At 36.8% G+C, this 22,205-nt stretch overlaps 2 protein-coding genes across 2 annotated transcripts in view; one reads left to right on the top strand and one right to left on the bottom strand.

The window, feature by feature from the left end:
- Nucleotides 1-9,809: 9,809 nt before the first annotated feature.
- Nucleotides 9,810-15,641, top strand: Hecw (Hecw ubiquitin protein ligase). Its single transcript, XM_077421267.1, has 10 exons — nucleotides 9,810-10,145; nucleotides 10,397-10,723; nucleotides 10,857-11,833; nucleotides 12,270-12,557; nucleotides 12,649-12,847; nucleotides 12,946-13,472; nucleotides 13,562-13,899; nucleotides 13,968-14,168; nucleotides 14,410-15,369; nucleotides 15,475-15,641. The coding sequence occupies exons 2-10, from the start codon at nucleotides 10,435-10,437 to the stop codon at nucleotides 15,584-15,586; spliced, it is 3,891 nt and encodes a 1,296-aa protein (XP_077277393.1). The 5' UTR covers nucleotides 9,810-10,145; nucleotides 10,397-10,434; the 3' UTR covers nucleotides 15,587-15,641.
- A 3,078-nt stretch (nucleotides 15,642-18,719) lies between these two features.
- LOC143905700 (cilia- and flagella-associated protein 44) overlaps nucleotides 18,720-22,205 on the bottom strand; it is a 34,202-nt gene continuing 30,716 nt past the window's right edge. Inside the window, 8 exon segments of the mRNA XM_077421266.1 lie at nucleotides 18,720-19,905; nucleotides 20,090-20,264; nucleotides 20,331-20,473; nucleotides 20,543-20,760; nucleotides 20,845-21,041; nucleotides 21,137-21,426; nucleotides 21,546-21,717; nucleotides 21,795-22,150. Coding sequence (XP_077277392.1) covers nucleotides 19,895-19,905; nucleotides 20,090-20,264; nucleotides 20,331-20,473; nucleotides 20,543-20,760; nucleotides 20,845-21,041; nucleotides 21,137-21,426; nucleotides 21,546-21,717; nucleotides 21,795-22,150 — 1,562 coding nt within the window. The 3' untranslated portion in view covers nucleotides 18,720-19,894.

The following is a 22,205-nucleotide window of genomic DNA, read 5'->3' as shown; positions in this document are numbered from 1 at the left end:
AACTGTAATTGAACAGTTTCCATTTATCTGTCTATGATAAATGGAATACACACAATTTCATAAAATATATTAACGGAAAAATAAAGATAATTCAAAATTATTGTAAATTTTAAGTTAAAATTCTTTCCGTTTTTTTCATAAAATATCGTCCATGAGGAACTCAGTCATATAAAAGCGGAACGAAATAAAGAGAGAAGTGGGAAAAGTAAAGGTAGGTTTTCATGGGCAGTGAAATGCTGCAGCAGCAAGCAGCAGTTTAGTAATTTCTTAGAAAATTCCTAGCAAGTTACTAAACTTTCCTACAAATTAGAGCCACCGCACAAAACTCTTGTATGGTCACGGAACGTAACGTAACGTAAATTAACGCACAAGAAACAAGAAACGTATCGGTTAAGGCCTTCACACACGAATCCACGGAAGACGTAAGACGAATTGTAAGGAAATCCACCAATCAGAGTCGACTATTCCCCTCTTTAAGAGAGAAGAAAAGGGGAATAGTCGACTCTGATTAGTGGATTTTCTTACGATTTACATCTTACGTCTTCCGTCGATTCGTGTGTCCAGGCCTTTAGAGCCTCCGCACAAGCTCTCGTATGGTAACGTAACGTAGATCAACGCACAAGGAACGTATAACGCCGTAACGGCCGTAATCAATACGTTTCTTGAGCGTTTCAAAAGAGCAAAAAATCGACTTTAAGTCGACTTGAAGTCGACTTCCCGTCATGACGGAAAGTCGACTTCCCGCCAACTTTTAAAGTCGATAAAATAAACCGCCGGGTACGTCTGGAGGTCTTGAAATGAGGTAAAAATGACAAAAGTTGACAGATTTTATTAGATTTTGATAAATAAAATCGTAGATACGCTAATGAATTTTCTCACTTTTGTAATTTTTACCTCATTATTTCAAGATACACAATCGACCCTTTGCTGGAAGATTAAAACTGATGCATTTCGATTTTTTTTTTCATATATAAAATAATTTAATTATCTAAAAAACTGTATAATTACAATCCTAATGTTTTATTCTTAATTACAAAGGCGGCCACTGTGTGCCGTCATATCTGTGCCACTTATGCGTGCGCGGATTCCGGCAGCCACTTCTTGTAAGCTGACAACAGAATTAAAATTATAAATATATAATATCTATAGACTTTTATATATATACTAGTAGACCATTAACATCTATGGACGCATTGCCGAAAAGCTGATGCGAGTGCGAGGTGCAAGTGTTAATGAAAGATGCGGCCATATTGAATAAACAATAAGTTACTATCGGGTGTTCAGTTGCTCATGATGTGCGTTTATCTGTATTCGTTATTACAGTACATAACGAAGCAGGTGAATGTTTTTGTGTTAAATATTGGTACATGTTATCAATAAGTTTGTAAGTCATGCCTTTAACGTGTAGCGTACTTGAATGCCGAAATCGAACCACTACTCCTGTAGTATTAAACCCTTTCTTTTGGACATTCTGTATATGCCAGATTATTGTACAGAAATCTTGTATAAAACCACTTGCATAGAATCTGTAGTATAGCATATCTTGACTAAAATTAACATGGCGGCAAGCATCACAGCCGAAATGCCTGTCAGCGGTCTAGTAATGGGGTTGTTCAGTGAAAGCTAGCATAGAGTGCAGCACCATATCAAAATTGGTAGTATTTCGCGCGAGTTTCAAACACCAATTGTTAACATATGGGAAAAATCAGTATTGTAATAAAAATATTATCACTGTATGTTAATCGATAATGTTTGTTCGCATTCATTAACTGAAATATTAACTGAAATATATTAGACATAATAACCTATATATTGACGTTTGGATATATGTCACTGTGCGGCTTGTGCAAGTTTGATTGTGCGTGTTGCCGTGTTTATTGATAGCGGTTCTTCAATCTAGAACAGAAATGATAGTGTGTTGTGCGGATAACTGCACGAATAAAGGAGTGCACAGATTTCCGAAGGATAAAGAGAAAAGAAAACTTTGGGAGAATGCACTACCCCAACATCGGCACTTGGACTTTAAGGTTACAAGTGCAATGAGATTATGTTCTGCACATTTTAAGGAAGATGATTTCTTTAAAACAACCAAATGTACGGGTAAGTCGCACAAATGAGTAAACTTTTATCTTATACCACACTATAAAAATACAATTATATTATTTAATTATTTTTACAGGGTTAACGCTTAAAAGGAAAAATTTGAAACCTCATGCATTACCTTCTATATTTACCAAACGAATAAAAGCTTTTGATATAAGAAAAATGTTATTTGGAGAAACAGAAAGCACTGATGCGAGGTGTTGACTCGCTGCGTCCCATAACTGTGCGGTCTGACCACTTTCTAACAGTTTTTTATATTATTTATTAGTTTCTCACAAAATTTGAGCCATTACAAAACACTTTTATCGCACTTAATAATTTGACCTATTTCAAAGCGCGCCGGCGCCAGGTGTCCCAGTACCTGACCTTGCGAGTGGGTGCTGTACACCCGCAATATAACGTTAAGTGAAAAAATCAGCCATTATAAAACTCTTGCAGTTTTTTAACGCCAGTTCTCGGGCTACTATGCAAGTTTGTCTGGATAGATTTTTAAGCGGGGAGCACACACTTCTGCACAACGCATAATACGTAAGCATAAGAAAACTGATTGGTCTATTTCCTTATGCACGCATGTGTATGGAACAATAATTTTTTTATGCTTACGCATTATGCGTTGTGCAAAAGTGTGTGTCTGGGCCCTTAAGCAGTAAAGTTGGATTCAGACACGACGCGTCAATAGCGTCAAACAGCGAGCAGCAACCAATCAGCGAGGCGATATTTTCTACGCCACTGCTGATTTCACCTCGTTGATTGGGTTACTGCTTGCTGCTTGACGCTTAAGGGTGCCTCCCCATGCAAGACGTATCTCGGAATCATTCTGATTGGTTAGTTCCATGAGGCTAACCAATAGCCTCATGGGACTAACCAATCAGAATCAGCTTAAGACGTTAGCAGTAAACAAATTAGCCAATCACCGTACGTACAGCCGTACGTTTCCGAATCGAGCAACGAGATTGGTCAAAACTTTACTGTTACTGTTACGAAAAAGTGTGTGTCCGGGGCTTAAACGGTAGTGTTTGGACAAGCTCGCGCACAAGCCTGAACTCTAGATTTAGATGAGGAAGGAACAAATGAAAAGAATCCGTTTGTTGAGAGAGAGATTACGTTTCATGATTTATATGTAATTCAAATCAAAGTTTAAAGTGGGCAGATCTACACAAAGAATACCAACATTTGTTGCATAGGAGAAGGGAAACTGCCCTAAAACCTTCCCAGTATTCTTTAACAAAATCATACAGAAATTATACAAAATATTATGGAAATACAATAAATGTATAAAACACATAAAAGAAATAAATCAATAGTTATTATAGAACAGTCCTTTCTTTAAATATGTATCATAATATACTTTGAGGTTTACTAAAGTCTTTCCTTATCATATAAAATCTTTGTTGTTAGAAGAATCGTCATAGTAGTCATTATTCTCGTATAATTTCTTTTGGCGTAGGCAAGCTTAAAATTAGTTGTTCTTTTCTAAAGAAAGGATCGTTTGAAACAAACATAAATCAATTAATACAAGAATATCACTTCAGATAGAATTTATATAATCTAGGAAATAATGCATCAATCCTTTAATCTAAATAAAGAATTACTATCATCAGTCTATTAAGTGATGTTGTTCGTAATGTTAATACTGATTGAGTAATACTAAATAAGTGTCGAAGTCTCTGCAAAGCATTCTACTACATTATGAGCGATTACTACAACATGAGCTATATTTACGACATAAACAACAAAAGCAAATAATTACGACATGAACAACAAAAGCAAATAATTACGACATAAACAACAAAAGCAAATAATTACGACATGAACAACAAAAGCAAATAATTACGACATAAGTGATATGTTTTTCACTGAATTTACTAGACTAAATCTTGTACTAAGCAGTCTTAGATTGACACATTAATTCACCACAGCATGAACGCAATACTAGATAACTAATAATTCGCAAGATATTTATTAGAAGATTATAAAGTAATTGAATAAGAACTTATACAGCAACGCACGGAAACGGTTATTCGATAGTGTTATTACAATGCTAGGAACGATCTATATATTTGCAAAGAACGCATTATTATTTAGTACGTAATACAAGTAAGTGTGACGAATGTCCGCAAATTAAAGTAATAGACGATAAAGAATATGACAAAATCAATTACAATTAAACAATCTTATGAAAGAAAGAAAGAAACGTTTTCCTTGTGACTAAAATGGTTGCAACCGAAAGATTAATTACTTAAATATAATTTTGACTGAGCTCAGTATTTCAATTAGACTCGAAATATACTTTAATCTCTTTTCATAAAATGAGAAAGTTTTCCCTTCGCTTAATCTCGTGATTTCTACGAATTTTCAGTTCAAAGGATAACCTTGAGAGGAGAGATTCTCACTCTCGCAACGTTAGAAGAAATCCAACGTTTCCACTCTCGCAACGGTAGAAGAAATCTATCGTTTCCACTCTAGCAACGTTAGAAGAAATCTAACGTTTCCACTAAAAAGTATTTAAACAGGTTACCTTTACTTTCATGATAACATCACGCAAGAAGTTCACACAAGAGTATATCTCGAAAATACCAAATCAACGCCTCGTTTATCCAGGACTTCGAAAGGGCGTTCTATCTCATGCCGAAAGGTTCTCTCGAACGTTCCATAAAATGGCTGCTTTCCTCGAGCCTTCTACGTGCCGGCATGGCTCGCCAGGATGTATCTCGCTGGCTTCCTCTCAGTGACGATCGTTGTTGTCCTTTTCCGATCCGTATATATTTCACAATTATCTTACTTATCGCGCACGAATAAGCCGATCTCAAATACTTTACGACTTAACTGCGAAAAGATGATGCAATTATGCGACTCGAATCTATGATGCACGATGTAACACGCACGGTATCTGCGAGACGACTGTGCTCGCTCGGCCGGGCTGCGCGCCCCTCCTAACATGCTCAAGCATGCGCAGTAAACACGTGCCTCGCCGCTTGGGACGCAGCGTTGTCGGCGCCGCTCGCGCGTTTTTTCCATGAACTACGTAGAACGCGCGGCTTGACATATCAGATTACAATCGACACTGATGGCCGCAAAAAAGAATAACACAATCTCTCTCTCTCTCTCTTTCTCTCAACTTCAAACAGGTAGCGAATCCATACCGTTAATTTCCTTATTGCTTAAGTTTTACTGCTTACGTTTTTCTATGTCCCACGGCCTTTAAGGCAGTAAGACGTTAACAGTAAACAAATCAGCCAATCACAGTCAAGAACTGAAGACAAAACGTAAGCAGTAGCGAATCCGTACCGTTGATTTTTGATTTCCTTACTGCTTACGTTTTACTGTTTAAGTTTTTTTTATGTGCCCGGGCCTTTAAGCGGGGAGCACACACTTCTGCATAACGCATAATGCGTAAGCATAAAAAAATTGATTGGTCTATTTTCTTATGCACATGTGTATGGACCAATAAATTTTCTTATGCTTACGCATTATGCGTTATACAGAAGTGTGTGCTCCCCGCTTTAGTCATAACCAGTAAACTTATATAGAGTGCTTTTCATAAGGCCCGGTCTACAATGAATGTCGGAAGTCGGAGTCGTAAGAAATTGACCAATCACAGTTCATTATTCTTCGACCGCAAGGAGAATAATAGATTGTGATTGGTCAGTTTCTTACGACTCCGACTTACGACATCCATTGTAGGCCGGGCCTTAATGCCATAAAGACGTAATAGCCCGGGAGGTAGCGACACAAGAGTGTCAGCAATTTGATTAGTCTTGGAACGAAGTAATTTCTCTGGTTTTAATAGTGTCGTTGATGAAATGCAGAGTCTGGCTGCGCTGTATTGCTGGAATGGGCGTTGCGGCGCCTTTGATCTTGTCAAAAAAACACTTCTGTTGGAAGAATTTGATTAGTGCTGAGCTTTTATATATTTATTGTTTTTTGTATAAAGAAATGTTTTAGAAGAGTCTGGCATGCAACTCACACTGGAAAATGAGTCTGGCATCCTCTCAAAGTTGTTGTAAAAAATCGATTTGTAGAATCATTTGATTAGAGCTGTAACTTGTCAAGATGGTAGTTTAAATATATAAAATTATAAAAAAATAAGTCTGGCTACTTGTACTGGCTGGAAAATTAGTCTGGCACCCCCTTTAAAGTCGACTGCACAAGCGCGCCGGTAGCTCGTTGCGCGCCGTATCTCTAAAAAGATTTTTAGCCCGGGAGGTAGCGACACAAAAATGTCAGCGATTTGATTAGTCTTGGAACAAAGTAATTTCTCTTGTTTTAATAGTGTTGTTGATGAAATGCAGAGTCTGGCTGCGCTGTCTCGCTGGAATGGGCGTTGCGGCGCCTTTGATCTTGTCGAAAAAACACTTATGTTGAAAGAATTTGATCAGTGCTGACTGTGCTGAGCTTTTATATATTCATTGTTTTTTGTATAAAGAGAAATGTTTTAGAAGAGTCTGGCATGCAACTGACACTGGAAAATGAGTCTGGGATCCTCCTAAAGTCGTTGTAAAAAGTCGATTTGTAGAATCATTTGATTAGAGCTGTAACTTGTCAAGATGGTAGTATAAATATATAAAATTATAAAAAAATAAGTCTGGCTACTTGTACTGGCTGGAAAATTGGTCTGGCACCCCCTTTAAAGTCGTCTGCACGAGCGCGCCGGTAACTCGTTGCCCGCCGTATCTCTAAATATTATTAACGCATTACTCATTGAAAAAGATTTTACTTGTCCAAAGGAAAAACGTAAACGATTTTGTGCTTATTAATAGTGGAATGATGTGTAATTAATTATGTAATAATCAGAAATAAAGTAATTTATAAAAAAAAAACTATTTTAAAGTAGACAACATTATGCAACGCTTATAAAAAATCAATTAATTTTATTTATTAAAAATATTAATTTATTCATCTGGATAATCTGTAATCAAACTTTCAATTTCTGATGAACTTTCATTTTCATCATCGGGGAGCTCGGTATTGTCGGTATCGTCATCGGATTCTTCTTCGATTTCCTTTGATTGAGTACGTTCATAATCTAAAAATGATTCAAAGTTGAATTTATTATTAAAATTACACGATTTTAATAAGCTGCGATAATAACAAAATCTTACGAACTAACTAATTAACTCGTTTTATTTGCAAAAAAATTATATTTCTAAAGTCATGATTAAAGATTTATTAACAGTATTTAAACCAAAATTCTTTATATTTTTATATACTAAAATATTATAATGTTATAAATGAATAATTAGTTATTATAATGATAAGTATCTTTATTAATTTCAAATTATTTGTTGCATCATTATTATAACTTTATTACTAGTTTATTTATTCAAAATTAATTTTGCATTTTTTTATTTAAAATAAAATTAATTTATGAAATATACCTTCATGAATAATGAGTAATGCGTTAATAATATTTAGAGATACGGCGGGCAACGAGTTACCGGCGCGCTCGTGCAGACGACTTTAAAGGGGGTGCCAGACCAATTTTCCAGCCAGTACAAGTAGCCAGACTTATTTTTTTATAATTTTATATATTTAAACTACCATATTGACAAGTTATAGCTCTAATCAAATGATTCTACAAATCGACTTTTTACAACGACTTTAGGAGGATCCCAGGCTCATTTTCCAGTGTCAGTTGCATATGCTAGACTCTTCTAAAACATTTCTCTTTATACAAAAAACAATGAATATATAAAAGCTCAGCACTGATCAAATTCTTTCAACATAAGTGTTTTTTTGACAAGATCAAAGGCGCCGCAACGCCCATTCCAGCGAGACAGCGCAGCCAGACTCTGCATTTCGTCAACAACACTATTAAAACAAGAGAAATTACTTTGTTCCAAGACTAATAAAATCGCTGACACTTTTGTGTCGCTATCTCCCGGGCTATAAGACGTAAGCTATGAAAATTGATCAATCCCAATCGAGTATTTTCCCCTACTGGAGTTATTCCAGACAGCACAATATTTGATTGGGATTGGTCGATTTTCTTACGTTTTACGTTCTTACGCGATTTTATGTATGAAGGCCTTTATTCTGATTGATTAAATTTCAATCCAATCTCAAAATCTCAATTTGTAGTCTGATACGATGAGAACTTTCCAAACATGGTTCCACAATATTCGTTTTGACCTTGAAAATCAATTTCAAATTTTTTTATTGGCTTAAAAAATTCACATATATGTACGTATCTACAAGACAACAAGATAATAAGTCATAAAATTGGTATTATATGTTTATATATGACCTAACTATTTAAATTTTCACGCAAACAGTCACGCGAACTTTATATAAGATTTTTAATCTTATAGCACTTTTTTGTCATGCAGTGATAGAAATAATTTTTTTATTTCGTGGAAATAAGTGTGTTTCATGCGCAGAAAATTCAGTTAAGTAAAGCCTCTTGCACAATAGGCGATAGCGATAACGATAGCGACAGCGACAAAGTTGCTGACAAAGGTATATAGCTTTGTCGGCAACCTTGTCGCTGTCGCTATCGCTATCGCTATCGCCTATTGTGCAAGGGGCTTAAGTATAAACGTCTCCCCTGCGTCGAACGCAACGAAATGAGGGTGCCATTACATGGAGCGCGGAAACGCGGAAACGCGGAAGCGCGGAAGACAAAATTTACTAGATTTCCGTCGATCCGTTCCGTCTGTTTTGAATGCCTTAATATTACATGGAGCATATTTTGAGCGGAAAAGCGGAACGGAGAATTATAAAATATTAATTTTTAACGGTATTTATTGATTAAAATGCTTGTATTCAATAGATAAGCTGAAAAGATAAGCATATTAATAAAAATTGCAATGAATTAAGTGAACACAATTTTAAGAAATGAATACAAATGTCTATTTATCACTATACTGTTCCGCTTTTCCGCGCAAATTGTGCTCCATGTAATATAAGGAGAAACAAACTCGCGGAACGAACGCGTCAAAATCCGTTGTCAACGCGGAACAGTATACTCCATCAAATTTCGGAGCTGTTTAATCACATTGAAAAAAAAGCTTTTACACATACTCTTCGATTACTTTATTATTTAATAAAAGTGGCAGTATAATATTATAGATCCAAACATCATGTTGATGGTTATTGGGTGCGTTCAGCCGATACTCCGCTAGCCTAGCAATCGTGAGCAGTCGCTCGTTTTCGCTCGTTTCCTCTCCTTTGACCCAATGGATTAAAAGGAGAGGAAACGAGCGAAAACGAGCGACTGCTCACGATTGCTAGGCTAGCAGAGTATCGGCTGAACGCACCCATTATGAAGTATAGGCTGCGTTAAGTACTGCAGTGAATATCGAAACGCAGCCATACATACATACATACACGATAATAGCGGATTCCGCTTTTCCGTTCAAACGTGCGGGACTCAACTCGCGGAAACGCGGAATCTAGTTACTATTCTGTTCCGCACTTCCGCGTTTCAGCGTTTCCACGCTCCATGTAATGGCACCCTGAATTGCTCGCCGTGAATGATAATATGGCCGCGTTCAGCAAACACAACTGTTGAGTTCGTCTTATCAACAAACTGCGTTGATTGGTTGGTTCTAAAAGTAAGAGCCAATCACGTTCGACCGCTATTCAGCGGCTTGGTCTGCTGAACGCGCCCATTTCGCGCGTCGCCCCTTCTATTTCGGATCACACCCGATGAGTCGTCACTGGGGAATGGGGAAAGGGGCAAAGTCACTTAAGTCACTAGTCCCCGTCCCGTATAGTCTGCTACGTCTGCTGGCCGCTGGTCCGCTGTCAAAGTTACTCATTCACGCGTGTATTTACGTGGGTAATTGATGAGAGTAAAGTCACGTATAAATAAAGCGGACGGGCACTACGTGGAAAGAAAAGAGGGACGGGGCCGCCCGGGGTACCCTGTTACATTACGTGTCAAGCATGCGGTATCGTGGCGAACGGGCGGCCTTCGTGTAGCACGTCTTCTGCGTAACCTTCGGCCTTGCGTGCGTATGGAGTGGAATGCGCTGAAAGAGGCGCCGCTAATTTTTTCACGGCAAATTAAACGTCGACGATACTTCTGCTCGTTTCAGGTATTGCCCCTGACCCCTTGTACCCGGTAATTGGCGATAATCATTTGACATCCGTCAGTCGGTCTCGGTGCGATGAGCTTTAACCTGTTTTTTCCGCTCTGCGTTAATTTATTATTAAATCGGTCGGTCGCTTCGTTTCCCTATACTTCTGAGAAATTTCCCCCTGTAAACATTATAACATAATTTGCGCATGCATAATTTTCACAGACTCATAAAATTTCTCGACCTTTAAACTGTTCTCTCATTTGCAGGATTTCATGGAGCTCTTGATTATGAATATGTTTTGAAGATGCCATCCGAGACAGATGCCATGGGCAGTGTTTCCAAGGAGGAGGAGGATATCGAGCAGTCTGTCGCGTTAATGACTTTAAATTCTACAACTCAAGAATCAAGTGTATCTACAAAACACATAGATACTCATCTAACAAATGCTAATAGCGACAAGGTGTCCACGTTGGACGTCAGAACTAAGTTCTTTAACTCGACAGAAGACGCAGGGTCGACAGCGAGCGATAGCTCCATAACAACAAATGATTTGCTTGAAGCAGAAAATTTGTGTCCCCAAGATAAGACAACGGGTAATGTCAGTGCTGAATTTATAAGTACCTTTAACTTTCACATTTTTTGCAAGTTATAGAGAGTATTGCAAAATTCTGATTCGTTCTTTAGATTTAAATTGTGATAATAAAGATATATTTTTGGAAATTTTAGATACATCAGTACTAGTTAAACAAACTGAAGAAAATGACGATGACGCAGGTACTACATGCAACAATACGGTACAAAATTCGAGTAAAAAATCAATTTTTCTTGCTCATAGAAATCTGTCCAGAAAGAAGTGCTTGTTAGCAGACAGCATTTCTGACATTCATCATAATACTTCAGAATTGGCAGCCGAGAATTACCCTAACAGTATCCCAGATGGGAAAGTTTATGAACCCGAGAAGTGTTACAATATTGTTGACGTAGAAGAATGCGATCACGAACCAAGTGCAGGAAATCTGTGTAATAATAATATCGATGTTGCATCGGATAGGCACAAATTAATTGAAGAAACGATATCCTTGCGCACCTCCAAACAGTTTTTAAAAAACGACGACTCTGCTACGAATCATGGCAGTCTTGTGAATACATCATTAAAAACGTCTAGCGATGACGATAAAGATTGCAATATAGATTGTGATAGTAACTTATCAACGGATAGATTAACATCTTTGTCCTTAAATACATCTAAAGAGTCAAGTTCGCAAAGTACAACTTTAGCCAATTTTAGTGACGCGACTAACGACGCAAAAGTATCTTTAAATCTATTAGACAATAATAATAAGAATTCACTTGAAAACGCGATTGGCAGTTGTGAATTACCCAGCTCGTCCGAACATGTTTGTAAAGAGATGTCAACATTGCAAGACGCGGGATGTGCTTCTTCGTGTTACAATGATTTTGCAAGCACAAGCAAACCATTTAAACTGCCAATCTTGGAGAAGATGCCTAAAACTGCCAGTGTTCAACAATCTGAAGTCGAGGAAAATGCAGTAGCGCTTTTGGATTCGGCATTTACCAGACAAAATCAATTGGAGGGAGTTCGTCGCCTAGATTTGGAGCCTCGTTCATCGAATAGCAGCGAGGAAAGTAATTCAGATATAGAGTCGCAGCATGCGAGTACAAGTAATAACGATATTAAGAAGGTAAGTGAATCGTATACCTCGTCTCTTGGAAAAAAAAAATCGTTGACATAAAGATAATTATTCAATATAGTGTAAATAAGTCGCTAAGATTTGATAACAATGTTAAATTTCTTGTATTATTTATTATTGTTATGACTCAAAAGCACTTTGACCTGTAAATGAACACGAGCAGCGCTCGCTTTTGTTTGGAATAATAAATTCGTTTCAAGGGATCGCGCTAATAAACGAAAGTAATCGTTAACGAATCACCAAAGTGAACAGTTATTTTTAAATTGCAAATATATCTCTTGATCTTTACAGAATGGTGAAGATCCTTCTTATATCTTCAGGATAAATCTTTCTTGCTTTCTTTACTTTTTGCACTCTTTTTATATTTTTTAGTCTTTATTTTTTTGTTTTACAATAAATTTGAAAAAACAAGACTGTTTTATTTCAGAGACAGTTCAGACCCAACGGAATTGTAACGAAAGAAGGAGCGGAATATTATCAGTTATGGCGCAGTACAGGTGGTCACTCGTCTCTCGAATCTTTATACGAAACTCTGTATCCAATGCCACCACCGCTTCCACCAAGAGCAGCGCATCGACCGTTACATAGAAGCAACGCATTACCAAGCGGCGCACCAGAGCTACCTAAACGACATGAAAGGCATCCCACGCCATTGCACCCTGAAGATTGTTTTGGATTCGAGATTGTAGATGTTGACGAAGCCTCAAATCTCAAGGTTGAAATTGTGAAACTTAATTATTACTCAATACGATGCAGTTGCATCTAGAGTAATCTAGACTACATGTAGATTATTTATAACGTTTTAGTTAAGAACGGCAGTTACAAAAAGTATCGCTCTATTAAGTTCACCGAGATCGCACAGACAACGAGAAAGGCCAAAATCGACAATGGCTAATCAACTGGAGTGTCCGCCTACCCCTACACATCGACCCAAACCTTTGTGTCCGTTGCCTGTATGCCAAACGTCAAACGTATCTTTATCTTCAGAAGAACCTCTGCCTCCATGTAAGTAAATATAATACCTACTACATGCTCATACTTCTGCTCGTATTTTCCACGCTTTTCTCTCGATGTTAATTGATTAATCGTCATGTATATTTTAGCATGGGAAGCGAGAATAGACAGCCACGGCCGAGTATTTTACATAGATCATATCAATCGAACAACAACGTGGCAAAGGCCAAACTTGACGACACGTAATACCGGTTGCGACCTACGAAGACAACAATTAGACAGGCGTTACCAAAGTGTGCGACGAACTATTTCGCGTCCCGACAATATAGATCGCGAAGCTAATGGCTCAAACGGTAATTCTTTTGACAATACCGAGCGGCAGAATGACCGTACTGACAGGAGCGAATCTGAGCCATTCGATATCACCACGATACCACCGGTATTATTCTTAACACGGCCCGACTTCTTTACCGTGCTGCATACCAACGCAGATGCTATGGAAGTGTACAACCGTAATCCAAGTTTAAAACACATGATCAATAGAGTTAGAAGGGATCCGATAGTTTTCCCAAGATACGAGCACAATAGAGATTTAGTTGCCTTAATTAATGTCTTTGCTGATCCAACTAAGGAACTTCCAAGAGGGTATGAATCAAAGCTCGACAGGACAGGCAAAGTAAGTTTTTGATCAAATTTCACAAGAGAGAGGAAGAGAGAGGACCTGTGTGATTGCGTGATATTGATCATCAAGTGTTGTGATTTCAGAGATTTTTCATATGTCATGCTAGGAAGGCTACGTCTTTTATCGATCCACGATTACCTACAGAAGCCGCTCATATACGAACATTGCTAGACGAAGCTCCCGTTCCACCGCCCAGGCCACAACAAGCGTCTGTAACCGCTACTCCCGACATACCTGTGGCCTACAACGACAAAGTAGTTGCATTTCTACGTCAGCCTAATATAATGGATATTCTAAAGGAAAGGCATTCTGCGTTAGGACAGAATATCGCGCTTCGAGAGAAAGTTAATACTATAAGAGTCGAAGGAACTTCAGCGTTACAAAGATGGGGCCACGACGTTCCTTTAGCATTATTGCTAAGGTAGAAAACGAATGCTCCAATATATCTTTTATTGGTTTATACATATAATAATATCACGTTATTTACAGTTTATTCGAGCAAGAAATAATGTCCTATGTACCTGGTAGTATGGGTAGATCTCCGCTCGGTAGCCCGCATGCATCACCTGGACTGACAAGGGCTTCTGCCAGAGCTCCCGCACCATACAGGAGAGATTTCGAAGCTAAACTTCGAACTTTTTATCGGAAACTGGAAAGCAAAGGTTACGGGCAAGGACCGGGTAAATTAAAGTGCGTTTCAGCACATATATATATATATATATATGTGTGTTGTGTGCGTGCGTGCGTGCGTGCGTGCGTGCGTGCGTGCGTGCGTGCGTGCGTGCGTGCGTGCGTGCGTGCGTGCGTGCGTGCGTGCGTGCGTGCGTGCGTGCGTGCGTGCGTGCGTGCGTGCGTGCGTGCGTGCGTGCGTGTGTGTGTCAGTATATATTCCGAGAATTGCGTTTATCGAAAAATTTTATTACCTGTACAGATTACACATCAGAAGGGAACATTTACTCGAAGATGCTTTTACGCGTATAATGGCTGCATCAAAGAAGGATCTGCAGAAAGGTAAACTGGTGGTCATCTTTGATCATGAAGAAGGATTGGATTACGGCGGGCCATCCCGAGAATTTTTCTTTCACTTATCACGCGAACTGTTCAATCCGTATTACGGATTGTTTGAATATTCAGCTAATGACACTTACACGGTGCAAATCTCACCCATGTCGGCTTTCGTGGACAACTATCACGATTGGTTCAGATTTTCGGGCAGAGTTCTGGGTTTAGCATTGGTTCATCAGTACCTACTCGACGCGTTCTTCACGCGACCATTTTATAAGGCTCTTTTAAGGATACCGGCGAGTTTGAGCGACCTGGAGAGCTTAGACCAAGAATTTCATCAGAGTTTAATGTGGATCAGAGAGAAGGACATCAGTATCGAACCGTTAGAATTAACTTTCTCAGTAACGGAGGAACTTTTGGGACGAGTCGCCGAACGCGAGTTGAAGCCAGGTGGGAGAAATATCGCGGTTACTGAGAAGAATAAAAAGGAGTATCTCGAGAGAGTAGTACGTTGGCGTCTCGAGCGTGGCGTCGCGGAACAAACGGAATCGTTGGTTCGTGGCTTTTATGAAGTGGTGGATCCGCGTTTAGTATCCGTTTTCGATGCCCGTGAGTTAGAGCTGGTTATTGCGGGTGCGGCTGAAATCGACCTAAACGATTGGCGAACGCACACCGAATACAGGAGCGGTTATCACGATGCGCATCCGGTAGTGGAGTGGTTCTGGAGCAGCATAAGCCGATTTACCAACGAGCAACGTCTAAGACTACTGCAATTTGTTACCGGCACCTCGAGTATTCCATACGAGGGATTTGCGGCTTTGCGTGGATCCACAGGACCAAGGAAATTTTGCATCGAAAAATGGGGAAGACCAAACAGTTTGCCAAGGTATTTAATCTTCTTTTAATCCGCTAACAATGGCTGCATTAAGCATTCTTTTTTTTTTCCGTATAAATTCGCAATATCTATGATCTATCGTCATTGTCGTTTCAGGGCTCACACGTGCTTTAATCGCTTGGATCTTCCACCTTATCCTACACCCGAGATTTTATATGAAAAGCTGCTGTTGGCTGTAGAAGAGACAAATACGTTTGGTATAGAATAAAGCAACGAATTGGGTCTGTAATTATAAAGAATTTGTACAATTGATAGAATTATAACCATCCAGGTTGCATTTTTTTCTAACAAAGAAACCCATGGAAGTGTTTCCCTCCATTTTTGCCCAGACTAGAGTCAAGCTCAACAGGGTCTTCTTTCCCCGCTAATTTTTCCAAGCCCGTTCCCTTGGCAGTGGTTTCGCTAGATAGTAGATAGGGACATTGGGAATCTTGTTAATCCATTCATGCGCGTCACTAATTAGATGACGAGGCTACCTTAAGAGAGTCATAGGCCGGTATTCATAGTCGATATTTAAGACCGTCTTAAGTACAATCTTAAGATGTCATGAACCAATCTTAAGAGCCGTATTAGCATCTTAAGACATTACTTAAGACGGTTTTGAAATAAGAACCGACTATGAATACCGGCCATAGTTACTCCCGCCGTTTATCCGCGCTTGTTTGAATTTTTTTACGTTGACATTTAGAGCACTGGGCAGAAATCACATGCCCATGCATGCCCATACGCGTGTTTAAGGGGTGAAATATCCTTGTGAAAAAAATCGGTTTTTTTTTGGGCCGAATATCTCCGAAACTATTAAGACAGAAAAAAATTTTTTAAACAAAAGTACTTTAAAACAATGATAAAAAATTGTTTTTTATTTTTTAATAAAAATTGAAAAAATTAAAATAAAAAGTTTTATTTTGTTATTATTCTAGAAGTGCTCTTTATATATAAATCATTCAACTTTTGTTTAAAAAAATTTTTTCTATCTTATAGTTTTGGAGATATCCGGCCCGAAAGAGGAAAACCGATTTTTTTTTCAAATGGGTGTTTCACCCCCTAAACATGCGTATGGGCACGTATAAAAATATGTGTCCCTTTTTTCATCTAGAGAACAACATACTAAAAGCTCATCAAAATCGGAGAGGGACACTTTCGTGGGTTTTCTTGTTAAGAAAAATAGAACAAGATTTTGTATAAGCCTAACGGTTTGTGAATTATGTGAGTCAGTATTAATTCAATTTATTCAAATCGAATTAATAATGGATATCGGATATGCGATGTAAAAGAAACTAAACAATCTACAGCTCTACAATCTCTCAGAATTTTCGATCGAACGATGCGTTTAATTTATTGTGTGAAATAGCATAACGATTGAATATTCTCTCTTTAAACTTTCACGAATCTATGTGATTTGTTGATGTAGAAGATTATGCTTGCAATCTATGCGATTCGTGGATGCAGTCGTTACAAGCGGAGCTCGGGCCGGTTGTTCCAATCTGTTGATAAACTAACTAAAGGTGCCAATTCATTCTGAAAAACAGCGTTGAGCATCGTCACGTGACATCATATGATGCCAGCGTCAAGAAAGAGAAGTTGGATATTTCCAACTTCAAGCGTCAAAGCCAAAGCAGCGCGAAGACGCCGAAATTTTGACGCTGTTCTCCTTTTCATGAATTTCAATTGATGCCGGCGTCAATTATAGTCATGCGACCTTCTTGCCACTGAAAATGAGCGTCGAGCGTCAGCATGAAAAGGCACCTTAAGTGGGTACTTTCTATTTACTAACACAAGTCGACGCAATTCTCGTTCTGTCTTTGTTACTCATTGAATGCCAAGAAAGCTAGAACGACGTTTGTGTCGACTTGTGTCACTAAATGGAAAGTACCCAATATTACTGTCCTATTATTACCTATTGCTGCTACTACTGGGAGGTTTGATGGCTTCATCGGAGGGAGTAGTGGGACGTGGGACGCAGGGATTCTGGAAACAGCGCACTAGCGTTTGAAGTAGTGGGAATGAAGGGGATTGCTCTGATTGGTCGCCGCGTGCGTAATGCGTGCTGCTGTTCACGTCGTTCACGACCGTGGCAGTCTAGCAGACGAAAAATCAAGCAATTTATGCTTTAATAATTAATTTTTCTACGAAATGTGCGGTAACCTTCCCCTTTCTTTCGTTCATTTATTTGTAAATTATTAAGTTACATGTGCATATTTTTCTTTCCTTATCATTTGCATTTTTTCTTGCACTTATTTCATTCTGAAGGTATATGCAATATATCATTTCCCATAAAAACCTATGTTAAAAATGCAGCCAGTTTCATAAAATTTTAATATGTTGTTTTGGAATGCAAAATAGAATGATGTGAATTTTTTGGGAATTTTTTACCGTCCCGTTTTGAAAAAAATCTAATCCAAAAATTGTACTTTTTAAGTTTTTGGAGTAGATTTTTTTCAAAACGGGACGGTGAAAAATTCCTAAAAAATTCACATAATTCTATTTTGCATTCTGGAACAACATATTAAAATTTCATGAAACTCTCTGCATTTTGTTGTAGCCATCGAACCTCCTTAATACTGATTATTGATATTGCTACTATGACTACGTTTACACGGCCAGATTTACGCCGAAGTTATGACATCAATGTTATAACTTCGGTGTAAATCAGGCCGTATAAACGTAGTCTATTATTACTACTACTGCTGCTACTGCTACTGCTACAATTACTGCTACAATTACTATTACTACTGGTATAATTGTTATTATTTTTACCATTATCACACCATTGTCACATTAATATTATATTACTTATCATTTTATCATTATTATTATTATAATCACCACTTTTGATTACAATCGAATCTCATCATAGAATTAAAAAAATAATACTGCATCGGGATGACTTTAGCTCCGCTAATTTTCATATGTATAATTCAATATCTTTATTTCGGGATATACTAAGGTCCGAGTGTACTGTTGTCGAAACATTTAATTGTGGCCGTCACTAGTGTTTCTAGTCCATGAGTTGAAATTTCACATGCAGCTGCCTTTCAATGTATCTTAACATTCCGAAGATTCTTGTTAGTTATATTTAAAGAGTTTATAGAGCAAGATTGTTAACGCAGGAGATAAATATCACACCTCTGTAAGTTAGCGAATTTTAAAAATTTCGTTAAAAAGCACTTTTATCTTACATCTACTTTTTATTGCTTAGTCATAACGTAATGTATAGATCTTTTGAAAAACTTTGCACATAGTATAAAAAATATTAAGGAATAATTCATACCCGAGAAATATAGACTTATTACGATATATCTTTTTATTAAGCAAGTACGTTATTATTTATTATTAAATCGCTATATATATATATATATATATATATATATATATAGAACACAACAAACGTTATGTATTTGTACAGCTATCATATAATTGTTATATATAAGCGATAAATAAAATACAACGAACATACAAATTGGTGTTTTTACCGAACAAATCTACCCTTTAATGGCTGACTTTTTTACAAGAGTTTAACACACTCGACTCAACTCATGGTGGATTGAAGTTAGCAGGTATCAAATATGTGAAAAAAATTTTATAATTTTTCTGCTCTCTAAACAACCCCCTATATGAAAAAACTATCCTTAAACATAAAAACGTTGTAATCTAATTTCCTATTATTTTACCCTGATCTAAATTATAGAAAAAAATACTCCAGAACATGCAAGTATATTATAAAAAACTTACAGACCATCACTACGCTTATAAACCACCCCTACATTAAAGACAACATCCCCGTAGTTCAGAAACGTTACAAATCGAAAATCTGACTTACATTATTCTTAAATGAGAAAAATTTTACTAGGACATGAAAACTATTCTCAAGCCATCCTGTTAGCCATCCCCAATCACCTCTTTGAAAAAAATAATAGAATGACTATTCTAAACGCCCATAAAAAGTGTTTTTACGTATTATGACTATTAGAAGTAATTTTTTTGTGGCCCTTTTTTGTACATAATTTTGAATTTATTTCAAAACGTATACATAAACTGAAGGTAAACAAAAAAATTCTGCCTAAATTTTGTGCTCATTTTTCATTTTTTCGCGGTTTTGGCACTTTTTTTAGAGTGTGTAGTAGCTGAAAAGTTGCTACCCTCAGGTTCAGTAATTTTTTTGTATTTAAAGCCTACCTTTCTCTTTAAAATGAGACCTTACTTAACAAAGTCGATTGATGTTGGTTTTTATAGAAGATATATGATTGGGACGTATGTGTCCTATTGGCCGTTAAAGGGTTAATTAATGGGTCTATCTACATTAAATATTTTATATAATTTATTTGTAATCATCTTATGAAGTTATCAAATAATTATGAAATTAAAGCCGTATTTAATTGAACTCTATTAACTACCCAAACTGTATTTAGTTAACTGCTATTTATCTTTTTTGATAATAATCTAACATACATATCTAACATATATAATAATATGTTTTATCAATGTTGAAATTCTTGTCCATTCTTGGCTAATAGGATCAAAGTGTTCCTGTAAATTCAATATTTAGATGTGTTTTATATTTATTACATGTATATACTCATTTTATTTTAAATTATGCTTTAAAATATTTATATTTTTATGTGCATTTTTTTATTTCTCTTTTTCAGACATTATTTGAACACACAAAAATGACTAATGACACTAAATATTATAAAGTAACATATCTTCCTACCTTTATCACTGGATATTATTTCCTTAAATTGGACTGGATGTTGCGACTTTGTTTTTAATCTAAGATTTTTAATATCATTCCGAAATAGATACTTCTGTCGCATTTGATTTTCAAGGATACTCTCCAATTTCATTATGTCACTTTTGTATTTTTCTTCCAACTGCAGCATTTCTTCCTGCAATAGCGATAATATCGGTAAATGTAAAATTAAATATTTAAAAAATATAAACGTGATTTTTACATCTGACATGATGCGTTGCTTGGATAGTTTCTGAAGCTTTGATCGCTCTTCCACTAAAAGCGTCAGAAAGCTCAACTTTTGCGTATGTTCTCGAATCAGTTTATTAAATATGACTAATTCTTCTGCGTAATTTTCTTTAATGTCTGTAATAAAAATATACAAAATATAAATCTATGAAATTAAAATATAATATTTTATAGCACATAACTTACGCTTGATTCGTTTGGTGAAATACATCGTTGTCTCGCTTAAATTAGTTTTAATATCATACACTATTCGACGAAGTATTGTCTCGTATAATTTATTTAAGGATATATCCTGGCCAAACTTATTCATTATCTTCAGCTTAATCTCATTTTTCAAATTTTTATTGTTGACACGCATGTGATTGCAATCGAGTTTAATTCTCTGGAGGTGTGTTCGAGCGTGTCTGCAACATGTATCCCGTTATAAGATTCATAAGGTTTCTCAATGTCAGTTATTTATCGATTCGCTCTGTGTAAGTTTTACGTACTTGTGTTTAACTTGCAATTCAAGTGTTTCCTCATGTAACTCTTGTATTCTCGCGTACAATTTAGACAGTTTTTTCTTATCGAACACTACGCAATCGTGTACCTTGAATGGAATCTGAGACTCCTCGAAATACTGCAGCTGATGCAATTTCATTAGTACCGTGACATCCACATTGTTTAATTTTCGCTGTTTCTTAAGCTGTTGAACAGAGTACGATTAAGCAAATAATAAATAATACTTCAAGCGAACAATATATTTTACTAATATAGATTAACACATTTAGTATGTAATACCATAAACATTTTTAGATCATCCTCATTTTTCTTCAAACTACTCTCTACAACTTTTAGCTTCTTCATATGAATTTGAATCTCCTTATGAAGAATCTCCATAGCTCGTTGTGCATCTCTGATTTCATGTTCGTACGCATATCGGTTTTCTCTCATTGAAAATGCTAAATCATATAACGTTTTATCACATCCTGGCGGACATACGTTTTCGTCGAGATAAATTAACTCAGATACTCCATTATCGTCACTATCCGTTTCATCTGAATCCGTTTCAGTCGTTGTCGTAGTGGTTTCTGAAGCAATAAATAAATAATTATTAATACATTCCAATTATATGTTGATAGCGATAAATTCTTTCCAAATTCAAGAAGTTGGACACTGTCATGCTCTTCTTGCAAAATGCTCTTATTACCGTCATCTTCCTTTGCTTCTTTGTACTTTTTTTTCAATATTCTACATAGAAAGTTACGGAACTTATTATCATTCATTCTAGACATGTACTCGGAAAAGATATTTTTAATCTGATTACGAAATTTTGTAATATCCTTGGTTTTAATGTCAACTTTGTCGGTTGCCGTTTGTATCTGAAAATATTAATTATCATATGCGTTGTCTTTTATTCTTATACGTGATTGTTAGAACGGTAAATACATCAACTAACTTTCTGCCTCATTGCTGCGACCTCTTCTGATCTACGATTAACTTGGTCGTGCAATACGTTCTCCATTGTTTCGTATTCTTTCAAGATAATATATTCTTGACGGAGGGTCAATAAAAATAAATTAAGATTGACATTCTCAGCAACAATGTCCAATCTATCGCGCTCTAATTTATCTAACTTCTTGTCTAAATTTTCACAGTTGGTTTGTATGTGTCACAATATGCAATCTTGTTCGTATATCTTGCGCAGCATACGAGAAGATTTCATTTCTCGTTCCCATGAACTCTGAGTATCATCGCTCAAATAAAGTAATTTCATGTTATCTTGGACAGTGGGTTGGACCTTTATCTTTCTTTCTGCAACGGAAAACCTTGGTGGAAAAATGTCTCAGAATTTTTCATATTATTAATA

Source organism: Temnothorax americanus, unplaced genomic scaffold (genome assembly GCF_048541705.1).
Source record: "Temnothorax americanus isolate GAGA-0224 unplaced genomic scaffold, ASM4854170v1 Scaffold66, whole genome shotgun sequence".
In the NCBI taxonomy this organism is placed as follows: Eukaryota; Metazoa; Arthropoda; class Insecta; order Hymenoptera; family Formicidae; genus Temnothorax; species Temnothorax americanus.
Note: the sequence above shows the minus strand (reverse complement) of the source record. Positions and strands in the feature narration are given on the sequence as shown.